Here is a 15,925-nt window from a genome sequence, read left to right as displayed (position 1 = left end):
TATCGTTAAAAATTAGAAAATTAAGCTTCGTTTAAATACTGGCTCCCTTTCATGGTCGAATGAGTGTTGCCAGCTAAAACACGTAAAAATAATATTAAAGTAGCCAAGACATAGCCAAATATTGTAGCGCCACATCACTAGCGGACATTTGAAATTTGCCGACTAGGACGGTCGGTTAACCAAGGGGTCGGTTGATCGGAGGGCGGATAATCAAGGTTCTACTGTAATAGAGATTAGTATTAGTGATTAAATTGAACTTATAAAATTAATTAAAGGTAACATTAACTATGTTAATAAACTGTTAAATGATCATTGCATGAAACCTACTTTAAACATTAAAATATATATAAAAATGTTTATAATTTCTATAAAACCTACTTGCCATCCAGGAGAAATTCCAAGTGCTTTTGTAGTTCCTAATCCACTTTGTTTTCTCAATTTTGAAATAGCACTAGACTTTACCAATTTATTAGGCCTCTCTAATTTTTTTGAACTGTCATTTAAATTATCTTTTTCAAATAAAAGTTCTTCTGCACCATTAAATGAAGCTGATCTATGGAAAGATTGTAACTTATTGTATGGACTAGATATTATTGGTGCTTCGATTATTTCTACATCAGAATTAACAGTGTCATTTATTATATCCATTTTCTTCCAATGAATATTTGCTTTACCAGGATCACTTTCTATTCTTCTGTGTCCATTCTAAATAAGTAAAATTTTACTACTTAACATGAAATGTTTAAGTTGTTTTTATTTTAATTGCATTTTAAAATGATTCATATAAAAAAAAATGTTTATAATTTATAAAAACACTTTAAAATTATTTGAAATTAATTCACAATTTATTTAATATTAGTATTGATGAATGCTTTCTTTATGTTAATCAAATAAGAAAAATTAATCATCATCAATTTTAATTTCATTAATAAAAAAATATAATTGAAAGAATTTGATAATACATATATCACTAATATAAATTCTAAGGACTTGAAACTGTTAAAAAAAATCCTATTTGTAGATTTAATTTGGAAAATCTATAAATGTGCTTTTGCCTAATGCACAATGTATTATTATTAATCTAAATCCAATTGTATAATAAATTTGAGAAAAATTATAATTAAAAATATGTTAATGAATAAAATTACAATAATTTCTCATTTAAACTATTACTTTATAAGGCTTTATCTAAAAGTTTAACAACAAACAGAATTATGGCATTTGTTATACACATTGGCAATGAAACTAAATGTAGCAATCTTAGAAGGGCTGGTTAATAAATAATCTTTCAACATAGTTCTAAACTAATACTTGTTAAAACATACTAAAATTAATTAAATTTTGAAAACTAAGTGATTTAATTTGATTTAAAATTGAAAGAACAAGTAATTTTTTTTCAATTTTAATCTTTAGGATGCTTTAAAAGAAGAGTTTTTATTATATAATAAAATACTTCTAGAATATGATGTAGCATTAAAAAAATTGTTTGACTAGAATTTGATTCCATCAACCATGAAATCTTTGTAACTAATTGTGATAATTAAATAATAAATGACAATATATTAGTACACAGTTAGTATACATTTGTTGGTGCATCATACTGCAAAAAATAATTATTATTAATGTTTTAAATAAAAAAATTAATATTTATCAGTTTGAAAATGCACACTATTAAAATAATTAAACGTAATCAAAATAACAAAACAAAAAATTCTTTTTACAACTTTTTCATTTCAGCATGAATTAAGTTTACTGCCTCAAATTATACAAATTGGTTAATTTTTATTAAATCCTTATTTCCTAGTTTCCTTATTGACCATGTAAATTCCTTATGTAATTGTCAATTTTAAAATTTGACCATAAATTTGATTACAGTATAGTTTTGGAGTTTTGATCAATTTGAATGTTCCATTTTAAGTTGGTGTACATCATCTAGATTTTACAAAAATCAATTTTTTGAGAAAAAAATCTCATTACTAACAGTTTATTACTTTCATTTATAAAATTAAGAATAAGAAAACATTATAATATAAATATACTAGATATAAAATATAATATAAAATAAAAATACTACATTCTGTATATAAAAAAAATATACAGGATGAAATATGTTTAAAAATATTACAAATTGAAGACTAAATACAAATAAAAATTTGATGTCTTCACAAATTCTTCACAACCACAGGAACACAATTAACATGAGCAGAGTTGATCTTTCCTTTGAGGAATTCCTTTAATGAATATGTAAGCTGATCGGTTTACATGTTTGTAAGCAGAAAAGAGCCTTAAAGGAAACGTCAACTCTGCGCCTGTTAATTGTGTTCCTGTGGTTGTGAAGTATTTGTGAAGATATCAAATTTTTTTTTGTATTTATTCAATTTGTAATGCTAATGTAGGTACATATTAATGTAATGGCAGTGTTCAAACTGATGTTTAAATTCATGTAAATACCAATATTTTAAAAACCTATTTAAAATACTTTTAATATTTCATGCATTCTGGAGTATTTGAAATAGTAAAAAGTACAGGGTAGGCCAAAAGTCCATTATCATTTAAAAATGAAAACTTTTTTGCTATTATTATATTATATTTTTTTTTTCAGATTTTTAAAATACAGAATTTGGAAATAAATTATGGGTAAATTAATGCCAGAACAACATACAGCTATTAAGGCAAATTTTTGGAAAAACAATAATTTCCAGAAATGTGGAGTTTTGTTGACAGTCATGTTCCCCTGATCTGATGGCCCCAGATTTCTTTTTATGGGGATATTTGAAACAGCAAGTGTTCATTAATAAGCCCCAAACTCTTGCTGAGCTGAAGGACAGTATTTGTTAGGAAATTTGAATGATTAATATAGTCATTTTGCAAGCAGTTATGGAGAGTGGCATAGAAAGGGCTCAACTTTGTGAAGAGGAAAATGTGGGTCATTTAAAATTGTTTAGGCCAAAAAAATCTCCAAGATGTGTACATTATAATGTTAAAAAGAAACTTATATAATAATTAAAAGTAAAAAAAATTATTTCATTTTTAAAAGGTAAAGTGACTTTTGGCCCACCCTGTATTTCATATATTTTTTAGTATTTCAAATACCAAATATTATACTTATGTTGAGTATTTGAAAATAGAATTTCCTAGCAAAAATGTTTCAAATAAAATATGAAATATTCTAAAATATTTGAAATAAGAACTGAAATAGTTTTATTTGAAATATCACCCAGCCCTGATTGAAAATTTGAATATTGGAAAGTGTTTTCCATTATTTCTTACAGGAAAAGTTTAATTTGTTCTCAGTCCATATGAATAATCCCAACAAATTACTTAAAACAATACAAACACTGCAAAACACCTATTTACTGTTATATTAAAACATTATAAATTCGAAATACCTATCTTCCTAACAAACACTTTTAAGATCATTAAAGGCTTTGTTCATAAGCAACAACACAATGAATAAGTTTGTATAGAATTATAAATTGTTATATGAACTGCATTTTTTTAATATACAATAGAAACAATAAAAATTTTGTAATGATACTATGCATTTTGTATTAAAGCATTACTGGAGAAAAACAAAACAACAATGATAATAAACAAAATGAGGTAGTAAATCCACTTTAATGAACTCTTAAGATTAAACTCATATGACTGTACTAAAATTTTATGATAAAAAATCTCTAAACTTCATCTATAGTAAAACACAAACATCACTGAAATAAACAAAAATATCACTGAAATAAACAAAAATAAATGTTGAGAATGGAGTCACTTCCTTCTCATCTTTTGCTGTGTAACTTTTAAATTTTTTGGAATTGTGCTTTGAATAAATTTATAATACTGGGATTCTTTGATTTGGATGTTATTTATTACATATTATAAGATCATTCATTGCAGTGGAAAAAATTCAGATACGGAGAGTTTGGATACTAAAATATGGCTGTATTGATTTTCACACCATACTTTATAATTGTCTAAATTCCATACAAAAAAACTGATAAATGCACTTTTTTACAACTGCATTCATTATTTTTTGTAAATAATTCAGATTTCCTGCTAAACTTTTCAGTTGTCTGCAAAATTTTTGCTTGAACTAGGATACCATTTATTATGATGTCTAAATTCAGATTTTTGAAGTGCTTTCATCACCACCATCATCATCATCATTCCTCTTGTGATATTGAGATTGCAGGTATTCATTTACTAAAGAATTTAAATTCTTTAGTAAATGACATATTTATTAATAATTAACTATACAGTTATCACAGTTAAACTGTTACATGGAAATATAATTATTGTAAGTAATTTTAAAAATATACTGTATGAAATAAATGATATTACATATTGTTTGATCATTTGACAAAATACAGAGATGAAATCTCCAGTATACATTGATGGTGCTGTTCTATATGCAAAATAATCTACATATGTTATTCATTTAATAACGATGTATATATTAAATGTTATCAATTTATCTTCTGAGAAAATCAAAGAAAGCTATACTTGTAGAATAAAGTTATAACAAGTACAGCTTTTCATATAATGACCAATTAAATGTTATCAATTTAACAGCTGAGAAAATCAAAGAAAGCTATACTTGTAGAATAAAGTTATAACAAGTACAGCTTTTCATATAATGACCAATTAAATATCTTCACATTTTAAAATTGTAATGTTAGGTTACCTGATCACCCAATTAATACATTAATTTTAAATTACTGTATTTGACAAATTTTAGTAATATTTAGATCAGTGATTCTCAACCTTTTTTTTGTCACAGTACAATTTTAATAATTTAAAAATTTGGCAGCGCACACGGTTACTTCAGTAAGTACCATAGGACAACTAGTGACATCATAACAGTGATTTTTAAACGCAGTTGGTTATTTAGATCACATTTTCTAAACATCTTAGTAACTACCGGCAGTTTCTGGTAACACCGGTTACAATTTCCAAATGCACTCTAGGAAGGTAGAACAGATTAAACTACTTGTCTCACGTCACTTAAGTATGAGGCATTTGCAGTGACAGCACACTTCAAAAATCTCGTGGCACACTAAAATGCCACGGCACAATGATTGAGAATCACTGATTTAGATAATGGTTTCTAATTTCCTGTATACATTTTATTTTGTATTTCATCAAAATAAGAACAAAATATAAAAATAATCTTTTACCTGTCTAAACCAATTTTAATATGTNGATATATATGCATATATATATATATTCATATATATATATGAATATATCTCATAAGTAACACCTTAATAAGAATATGCATAAACATGAAAATATACATTTTGTGAATAAACTTCTCTAGCAAGACATGTTATTAACATTTCAGATTTAATTGTTGGAAATATGTACATTCAAACATAAGATATTAAACAGTTCACTTTTAGAAAGATTAATAATGAAATTAAAATATTACTTTATTTGATGCTGCAGAATTTCTTTTACTGTCTTTAGATTTTGATGCAGATTTTTCGTTTGATTTTGTAGTACATTTTCTAGGTAGACGAAGACTAAATCGTCCACCATCTTGTCGAGACAACTGCTGAGGATTCAGGTGAGAACTAATTTTGTTAGAACTACTTTGTTGTTTGATATTTTCTTTACCACCTTTTTTACTAACAACAGTTGTAGCACTATCTGATTCAATACCTAAACGAGCTCTTCTTAAAGCAAATGCTCTATTCAGTCTCATTGGCGGAGCACTATCACTTTTACCTTTACTATATTGGGAACTTAAAGAACTGGGTTCAGTACTTGTGGAAAGATCAGATACAACACTTGCAGTTTCAGATTTACTGCGATTTAATTCTAGATCTGAATTTGAGAGATTCCATGGTATTCTTCTCCATAAACCACTACCATTTTGAGGCGTTTTAGCTTGAGGACTTCCTTCTGACCGAGTATCTGAAGGAACATAGTGCAATAAAGTTGTGCCATCTAAAGAGTCATCATCACCATTCTGACAATTTTCCTGCTGAGCTATATTGGATTTTGTTTGAGAATCACAACTGTCTAGAGATATATGACTTGATGGTACAATGGTGCTGGATGTAAGACCTAGAGACTTTTGTAGTTTTTGTGACTGTACATTTTCTAAAAATTTTGATCTGCGATCAGAAGTATCTGATGAAATATAAAATGAAGTAGTATTCTGTAAGGAACCAGAACTTTGTTTAGAGTATGAGTCACAAATGCTGTCCTGATTGTTACTATGACTGGACTGATGTTTCTTCTCTTTTTTAATCAAAGAAAGGGGATAATGTCCTAAACGAGTAACATTATTACTACTGCTATCAACAGAACTGTCACTTATGCTTGCATCCAACTGTTTTGGTATAGGAGGAGTAGGAAGACGTCTTTTAGGACGAGCATTTTTTTCAGTTTTTGTTTTAGGATGGCTTTTTTCTAAATAGGATATTTCATTCCCTGCAAATATATTAATTATTATTAATAATATTAAAAATTCCTTTAAATAAGCATTATAAAATGACTTAAAATATCAAACTACACATCTTAAAAATGTCTAGAGATATTTTTGAAAAATAGAAAAGATATTTACATTTTGTTTAAAAAAATGAAATATTTGAGAAAAAAGGGCAATGACCAATCAAAAGCAATCTAAGGTTTATTTGGTTACACATGGGTGATCTGCCAAGGGGAAATGCCTCCCGGGAGATCTTTTAAGGAAAAGGGTCCCTATTTAGAGTTACTAACATGAAGAAAACCCAGAAAACACCGTACTTCTTGTAGATTTTATATACTTTTGTCTGTAATTTTCTTTCTATTAGCCAATTTAAAAACAACATTGAGAAATGAGCTAATAAAATTTTATTTTAAAAACTAATAGGAACTTACTCTAATTTTATAACAACAAAAATAATTCAGACAATAATCATTTGAGTTACAAGGGGAATTTTTACTTTTCATGTTACTAAAGGAATTCATATAGCAAATCAAGTTGAATGACTTTCCCTTCAGCCAATTTCATCTCAAATAAATTAAGGCAATTTTTAAGTTCCTTAATTTTGTATTAAGGATGTTTGACTATATATAACTACTACACATCCACATGTTCTCTTTTTGAACATGGAATTTTTATTCAAATGGATCATATATATATGAAAAAGATAAAAACAACACAAACTATTATTGATTAAACTGAAATAGAATTTTGTGAAAGAGACATCATCTTTTTAATATTAACTAAATAATTCATGTAATATCTTTTTGTAAGACTTGATTCAGTTAAAAATATGCTGTTAATGGAATATCTTCTGATTAATTCTATCATTAAAAGTAAGAAAACTTTCTGAAACAATAAATATAGTATATATAATATATAAAATATCTTGAATTTAATGCATTTTAAAAATATATTAACTCTCTTTTATAATACCAATTTTGTTATTTGTATATTAAAGTTTTTTATTAAATGTATTTACCTTGCTGGCTTATAAGTGTAATAGGTGTTACTGGTTTCACTAAACATTTACTTTGTTCATTTGCAACAGAATGCTGAAAGCACAAAATTTTAATAAAAATAATTAAATTAATATCAGCTTCAAATATATAATAATTTTATATTATTTTATTTTGTAAATAATTAAATTATTAAATATTTTTAGTTAAATTTATCTTTAGCCAATTAAAAAGTTTATTTCCTGATATAAATGAAGAACTTATTATCAAAGTGACATATCTCCATTTTTTATTTTTTTTAGTTCATGGCACCAATGCATTAATAATATGCTTCTCTATAGTGCTACAATATTTTTTCCCCCAAACAGGTGTTTGTTCTGTTGAAAAATGTATCAAAAAATTGGTTTTCTTTTCAAATATGATGTTTTTCGTTTTGTATTTATTTCCAAACTTTCGCATTTCCATACAGCCAATTACAAAGTGTATTTTGGTCACATGACTATTTCACAGTAATGGCTGCTTTCTAAAGTGCAAGTGCTATTGTGTTTGATTGTTTTCTTAATTTTTCTTTAATAATGGTCACATTTTCTGAAGAAGTTCAAAAAATATTTAGTTGATGTGCTAGAAAGAGGTCAGGTACTTTTTTGTAGAAATTTGTAAGTAAAATCCAAAACTCAAGAAAATTTATTTGTTTTGTGATGGATGCAGTGCACAAAACAAAAATTACACATTATTGGCAGTGATAAGTAAACTTTCAGATATATATATTGTATAATTTTTGAGATTATATATCTGGTGCAGAGTCACAGTTAAGGGTGAAAAAAATGTTAATAAAAACTGAACTGCTTCTTTTACCAGAAAACTACAATCAAATTTTTGAGTGTATAAGACAAGTATGTGTTCTTGGTAAAGATTGGAACTTTGTAATTGGAAACTTACAATTCATTAACACATTAAGTCAAAAATGGATTTTAAAATAGCTGAAATGAAAGAAATCAGAATAAACTCTAAATATGTTTGTTGCAAACAGCACTGTTCTGATAGATCAGGTATGTGAAAACATACAATGTTAAAAAGAGATAAAAAAATGGTCATGTCTATTAGTTGATCTGTTACCATTGGGGAATAAACTTAAGCTGGAAAAGATAGATGATGTAAAAAAACTTTTAAATAAACTGGGAATAAATGATGGGCATACATACTGCAAAGACATTTTACAAAAAATGTTTTCTTGTTTAGAAAGTGATTGATTCTAAATAGGCTCTGAGACAAAATAATTACAATATGATTTTCATTAATAATTTTATGTAATCATTAGATTTTTATTTTCTTTCTTTTGGTTAGTATATTTTTTAAACACTGTTATTTATTATCTTCAATCAAATAAATAAGGTTCATGTGATTTTCATTTTTGTTTTGTATCTATTTTGTATACTCTCTTGTTTTTATATATTAAAAGTTTTTTTACCATGTATTTGTTGTTTTTATTACATTATCCATTTAAAAGCTGCAATTTTGTTCTAAAGTGGTTTAAGTCCATGATTTGAAGTACCAAAACTACCATTTTCTTTGCCTCGGGATTTTTTTCACTGTTAAACCTATATTCAGAATATAAAAATAAAGCTCTGTACCAATAATTAAGTTTTTACCTTAATGTTTAAAGCAATTATTTAAAATTTGCAATTTTTGGAAATTTGTATTTTCTGGAGATACATCACTTTGGAAATAAGCTCTTCAAATATAGTTATTTCAGAAAAGACAAGTGAAAAATCTATCCACAAAAACTATCATTTGTTGATCTATTTAAATAAAGATGCATTTCTTAAGGATTTTTAAATGCTGCTTAAATTTTGAAAGAAATGTGATAAATTTATTTTTTTCTACTGTCGTGTCCATTTTTTGGGTTTTTACTTATAAATTCTAAAAAACAATTTAAATTTACATCAAATCAAAAATTAAATACTTGTTTTGCTTTCTTAAATAACTATTTAATCAAATGTTTTCAGCTATTATTTTGGCCATCCTTAGTTTACAAGTAAATTGAAAGGAGTGGAATAAGAAATTCAAAATAAACAACTGTAGAATGATTGATATTAAAAAAATTATATAAGCATTTAAACTTTAAACTATATAAACAGAACTTGATACAGTAAATTACAGTTGTATTGTGGAAGTCTGATAAACCATATCTGCCATTGTAAATATGTTTTTAAAAATGGTTTGAAGTTTGAACAGATTTTAATTTTTTTGTGTATAAAAGGGAAGAGCTTAAGCATCTGTAGCCCATGGAACCATCCCTGGAATATTCAGCAATTAACTTTCTATAGACAGAATTTATAGAACTCAAAATCTGCATCTAAGCATTATTAATGTTTATAATGTTAAAATATTTTAAGGTATAAATGGATAATTGCTCTAAAAAATCTGATTGACTAGTAATTCTGTAATTTGTTCACTCCTCTACAAACTAAACTATTTCAACAACCTTGAACACACTATCAAACCAAAATTCCATCCAGTAACAAAATTTAACACATCTACAAACAATTTGAAATGTTTTGTTAAAGAAATAAAAATATTTTAGTCAAAATATGCTCTAAACGTTAAAATTTTTAATTCAACTAAGAATTACCTGTTTTTCTTTTTCCTCTGAATTAAGATTTGAAGCCTGAAGTTTTTCAATATTCTTATGAATTCCAAATATTTCATCAATTTTTTGTCTTGCTTCATCCACTGCAGGATCATTTAAATCTGTTTCTACTGTATAAGTCCCAGTTTCACTTTTATCATCAATTTCTTTCTGAAGTACTGATCCATCATCTGGACTTTTAATTCTACATTCTGATGAAACTTTAGTTGGAGATTTTATAATGCCATCCAACTGATTTTTTTTATTCCAATTTTGTGACCAATTTGTCATTCTGGGAGAAGATTCAATAGCTGTATTTGATGAAGAAGAATTATAAATCTTTTGCTCACCATTTAACATTTTTTGGATTAAAAAAGTAGCAGCTTCACTTAGTTTTCCTTCAGATGAAACTTTTTCTTTATGTTCTCTTTTTGATGCTAAATCCCATAAAGTTGATTCAGTTGACTGAGAAAGAAGCGATTGTTTGGCATTTTCTAAATAATTAAGAAAAACACATTATATTGTTTTTTTATTAACATAAATTTTTCAAAAGTAGGTCCTAATCATAAAAATAATTTAAATTCATAATTGCAAGGAAATAGTTTGTAATTTACACTTAGAAAAATTTCAGAATTATAAATTATATAATAATTTGCCTTTTAAATATCAAAATATTTCTATTTGCTAATGTAACATACAAAACATAATGATAAATAGTTTCATTTGTGTTTAAGTCATTTAAATCTAACTTTTTTTCAGAAGTAATCAACTATTATAAATAAATTAGGAAAGAAGAATATATTTTTAAAAGTCAAACCAAATTTATCATCAGATAAAGTATGTTTTTCTAAAATTATTCTATCCCATCTTTAATCAAATTATCCAAGTATTTATTCATTGTTCTTCAAAATATATGCTCTGTTCTAATTTAGAACTTTGAACTTTAAACTAAAGATGGACCTGAGGCAGACTTGTAAAGTAAACCAAAAATGTTTGTTGGAAGAGTAAAGCAGTGAGGAATAGAAAGTCAAGGTATTGTGATTATAAGTATTTATATAAACTGGTATAGTTATGGGCTTTCTGTATACTCTAGCACAGTGTTTCTCAACCTCTAATGAATCATTGCCCCCTTCAATAAAACCGTTATGTAGTATCGCCCCCTTCACTACAAAATTCCGATGCCAGGGGACAAGGCTAACACCAAATTCATACTGCGTTGAATAGACTAGTGACTAGTATAATGTTATTTGTTTAATTATTGTACCATATAACGAATAAAACATCTAATTATTCTTAATATAATGTTTTACTATATCACCCAGAAAATTGTTTTTCGCCCCCAAAATATAAATTGTTGCTAATCGCCCCCTGAACATGGAAAAACGCCCACATGGGGGCGATATTGCTCCCATTGAGAAACACTGCTCTAGCACATAACTTCCCTCTTTTAATTTTATTGTGATATCCAATTAATATTGTATTGTTTTTTTTCTATTTGGTCTAGAATTAATACTAGTATTAATTCTACATCTCAAGATTCAATTTAGCTTCTATACAAAATTGATGTACTTACTTCCCTGTCTCCATAACATTAAAAAATCATCTACATTAATGTCCACATCAGTGGAGCATGTGGAAATTTTTAGAGGTGTGTGTGACAAAAACAGTATTGATCAGTTGCAGATTAAGTATAAAATAAGTTGTTAATCTTAAAATTATAATAAGTAAGAATACAGATATCCCTCATACAACATAGAACTTCTACAACATGGTTTCATCTAACACAATTAGAAAACTGAGGATATCCCCATACAACACAACTTCTGGTTTCACTCTAACACAGTTTGAGAATTTGGAAAATTCTCCATACAAAATTACACAATTTTTAACTACAAACAAACTCTGTTATTCAATATTTTTTTCTTCAAGTAAGAATGTGTGTTGTCTCAAATTTGCCAACAGATTTAGAATATTGAAATTTTCAATTTGTTTTGTGTCTTTCATCTGGTTTACTTTAATGAAAACTGATAGGAGAGCTAGGACAAGAAAAAATTGCACTATTAACCAGATGCTGTTGTTGTTGCTTTAGACCAGTGGTTCCCAACCTTTTTTCATTAGCGTACCCCGTGACATGTCATATCTCTAGATTGTACCCCTTGACATGTCATATCTCTAGATTGTACCCCTTGACATGTCATATCTCTAGATTGTACCCCTCATTTAAGAAATTTAGTGAGTAACCGTATTGTTAATTTTACATATTGTAACTTTAAATTAAAGAAAAAAAACCTAAAAGAAAAAATGTATAATAAAGTTGTGATTGTTGCAAGGAACATTTTTTATCTAATAATTTTTTAATACTGTTAGTTTGCGATACATAATATATTATTTTTTCTGCCATAATAACTAACTTTTTTCTGTACCCCTAAACAACCTATCGCATACCCCTAGGGGTACGTGTACCACAGGTTGGGAATCGCTGCTTTAGACTATCTTTAAGACTGTCAGTATATTTTTTTTTATAGATTAATGTTTGCATTTAGTATAGTTTATTTTTAAACATTTTAAAGTAATAAGTAATATTAACCTTTTTTTAATCATAGGTAAGTAATCATTCATAAAAATGACTAATGAAATACAGTGGTATCTCAGTACTCAAACGTTTCAGTATTGAACACAAAATGTAGAAAAAAAAATTGTTCGGTCCTTGATTGAACAAATGCAAACTGCTAAAACAAATTTTTATTTTGTCATACATAAAAAGTTTTTTTGGTAAAATATTGTTGCTGATATTTCTGATCTAGATCAAAAAAGGTCAGATGACAATAATACATTATAAAAAGAAAATGTGTTTAACTAAAATCAATATTAACACATAACCAACAATAATAACAATTTAAAGTACTGTATTAAGTATTGATTGTTTTAATAAACATATTTCTCTTAGTAACAAAAAAGAACAGTATACTTTTAATGTCCACATCAGTGGAGCATGTGGAAATTTTTAGAGGTGTGTGTGACAAAAACAGTATTGATCAGTTGCAGATTAAGTATAAAATAAGTTGTTNTAAGTATTCCTTGTTTTAATAAACATATTTCTCTTAGTAACAAAAAAGAACAGTATACTTTTAATGTCCACATCAGTGGAGCATGTGGAAATTTTTAGAGGTGTGTGTGACAAAAACAGTATTGATCAGTTGCAGATTAAGTATAAAATAAGTTGTTATAACTTTTGAAACCTAACCCCCTGTTTTGTATTAGTCCTTTGTCTTGTATAGAATGGATTTGCATAAACATGACACTTTTTCGGAATGTAATCACCATGTTATAAGAGGGATACCTGTAAATAATTTTTCTGATACTATTTTTTCTAACTTTACTAACTAACTAATACTTTTCTAACTTTCCTGATGATTTCCGCTGTATAGGTTGCATGTTGTTTTTCTTACTGGTGTGAGACTAAAAAAAAGTTTGCTGACCACTGATCTACACATCTGAAGAAACTCAAAATCTCATTCTGAAATTTATATATAGGTATTTTAATAAATGTCAAACATAACTCAGTAAACTCTTGTGATACTAAAGAAGTTAAGAGAGCTTTTATTTTTTTTTTTGTTTATAAAAGCCATCTTCAAAGGCAAAATAGAGGTATATAGTTGTATCAATAAATTCCAATATATAGTTCCAGTTATCTTTTCTGATATAATTATATGCCAGTCTTGTTGTCAGAGAATTTGTAGCTATTAATTGTAATTTTTAATGCTAGTCTTAAAATAATTTAAATTTAAAATTTAAGGAACCTGCTATTATTACCTTTCAAACTTAAAATACAACTTTGAAAGAAATAATAGCAGTTTCAAATTATCCAATAATTCAAAATTAATCAGACTGAACTATATGTATATAAAACCAGATTTAGGATGATGTAATTTATAGTAATACAATAATTAAAAATTTAATTAAAAATTAAACATAGATATTTTCTTAACAGGAAACAAACATAATTTTTTTAATAAAAACTTTAAAAGAATATTGATATCCTGTGAATAAAATTTTCTTAATACAAAAAACAATTTATGACAAAAACTATTATAAATATAATACTTCTATGGATTACTGGAAAAATAATTTCTAAGATTTTTTAATCAAAGATTTCATTTTTCTTCCCTTAAAGATTTATAGTTATATACAAGATCAATGATACAATAACAAAACTAAAATTTATTCATGAAAGTACTTTTGCCTTTTACACAATTAATGGTTTTTCAATCTAAATAGAATATAGATTTATTATAGACTGAAGAAGTTAACTGAACATAAATAGCAAGAGAAATGAAAAAAAGGCATATTATATTTTAAATAAACAAACTTATGAAACAAATATTTTTATACCCTGAATCCATTTCTTTGAAATATCTGGAGCTGATAAAGTTATATCTTTCATATCCAAAGAGAGAGCCTAAAACAAAAATTCATTTTTATAAATAAATATTGAAGATAAATAAAAATATTTTATATTCAAAGCATTTATATGATTAGCTTTCCAATTCCACTTGATATAATTATTATTAACCTAATATGCTATCTGAAATTATTTAATCTTAGAAATAATTATAAATAAAGCAACAGTTAAACGTAAGATACCTATCACTCTTAAAATCTCTTAAAATGGAATTTCGTAGTTTTCTTTCTTTAATCTTGAAACAAATAATTTTTTAGCATTTAAAATTTGTTGCGATTTAATTTTTCCCATAAATTTTGTTTTTAATGATTTTATATACTTCCAAAAATAAGAAAAAAAAAAGTTATGCTTTTATAAATGAAAGATTAATATTTATCATATATATATATATAATTTAAGATTATTTATTATATATATGCTACCTGAATTGTTCATTAACCAATTATCAATTTACCATATGTTTGTATGGGAATTTGATTAATTGGTTCTGGAGACCCCAAAAAATAAAAAAAAATAAATATATATGCAGTCTTGCATTTTTATTAGTCATGTTTTTTGTTTGTGGGGTTAAAGAATCTGTCTAGTGTCGATTGCTTTTTTCTCTTCTTCAGGATTTTCATAAGTAATTAATAGCATTGTAATTGTAGAGATCCCCAAGCCTATTAACCTCAACCTGGTTTGTATGTCATTCTAAGACCGTTGATCTAACATCCCCCACTTCTTCAAAAAAATCTATAATTAATAGCAGATATCGGCATTAATCCTCTTTTTCATAATAAAACATATCTCGCTGAGTTTCTTCGTGTTCTCATTCAAGAGTTCTTAGCGTTCTTCTGTCGTCAGATTCGTTTCAGGTTCCATTATAAGCTCTTCAATGTTCTTTATTTCTCAGAAGTGATTTTTGTTACTCCTTTAGCTGCTTGAGTCTTCTTGATTATACTGTATCTTTCTTAGATAAGATTGAACTGCACCCTACTGTAGTTTTATTCAAGCCATACTGCCCAGCAACATCAGACATCTTCTGCCCACTCTCTACTTTTGCTATTTTACCTTCCAAAAATAAAACTAGATGCAAAACTTAGAGTCCCTGTCCGACAGTCTCGTGAATACTATAAAAGAATTGTTTCTGTCAGAAAAATAAAAGGCTGGAATTACAAGGGAGAGTTTCAAAGTTTGGAGGAATACTATCTTATGAGTATATTCCGGGTTGAGTGTTGATGTCTCCAATATATATACAGTAGAACCTCCATTATCCGGACCTCCATTATCCGGATTTTCGATTATCCGGATTGTTCAAAATAAACAAAAATTTTACGAATTTGCTGATTTGCACTTGGCGAATTACGACACTGTTTATGTTCATGATGGAATGCATAACTTTTTTTGTTTCAACAACGTCTCAC

At 26.7% G+C, this 15,925-nt stretch overlaps 1 protein-coding gene across 5 annotated transcripts in view; it reads right to left on the bottom strand.

Moving 5' to 3' along the window:
* Window positions 1-15,925, bottom strand: part of LOC111628645 — a 45,178-nt gene that overhangs the window by 16,128 nt on the left and 13,125 nt on the right. Inside the window, exons 3-8 of one of the 5 annotated variants that reach the window (XM_023372490.1) lie at window positions 14,453-14,519; window positions 10,450-10,554; window positions 10,064-10,371; window positions 7,455-7,527; window positions 5,429-6,438; window positions 379-705 (exon numbers count right to left, since the gene is read on the bottom strand). In XM_023372490.1, the coding sequence (XP_023228258.1) occupies window positions 379-705; window positions 5,429-6,438; window positions 7,455-7,527; window positions 10,064-10,371; window positions 10,450-10,554; window positions 14,453-14,519 (1,890 nt within the window). Of the gene's footprint in view, window positions 1-378; window positions 706-5,428; window positions 6,439-7,454; window positions 7,528-10,063; window positions 10,555-14,452; window positions 14,520-15,925 lie in introns of all 5 variants that reach the window. The other 4 variants (XM_023372486.1, XM_023372481.1, XR_002757204.1 and 1 more) reach the window with 4 other exon arrangements.

Source organism: Centruroides sculpturatus, unplaced genomic scaffold, assembly GCF_000671375.1.
Source record: "Centruroides sculpturatus isolate CEXI.00-Female unplaced genomic scaffold, Cexi_2.0 scaffold34, whole genome shotgun sequence".
NCBI lineage: Eukaryota > Metazoa > Arthropoda > Arachnida > Scorpiones > Buthidae > Centruroides > Centruroides sculpturatus.
The sequence above is the reverse complement of the archived record's forward strand: the minus strand, read 5'-3'. Positions and strand labels throughout refer to the sequence as shown.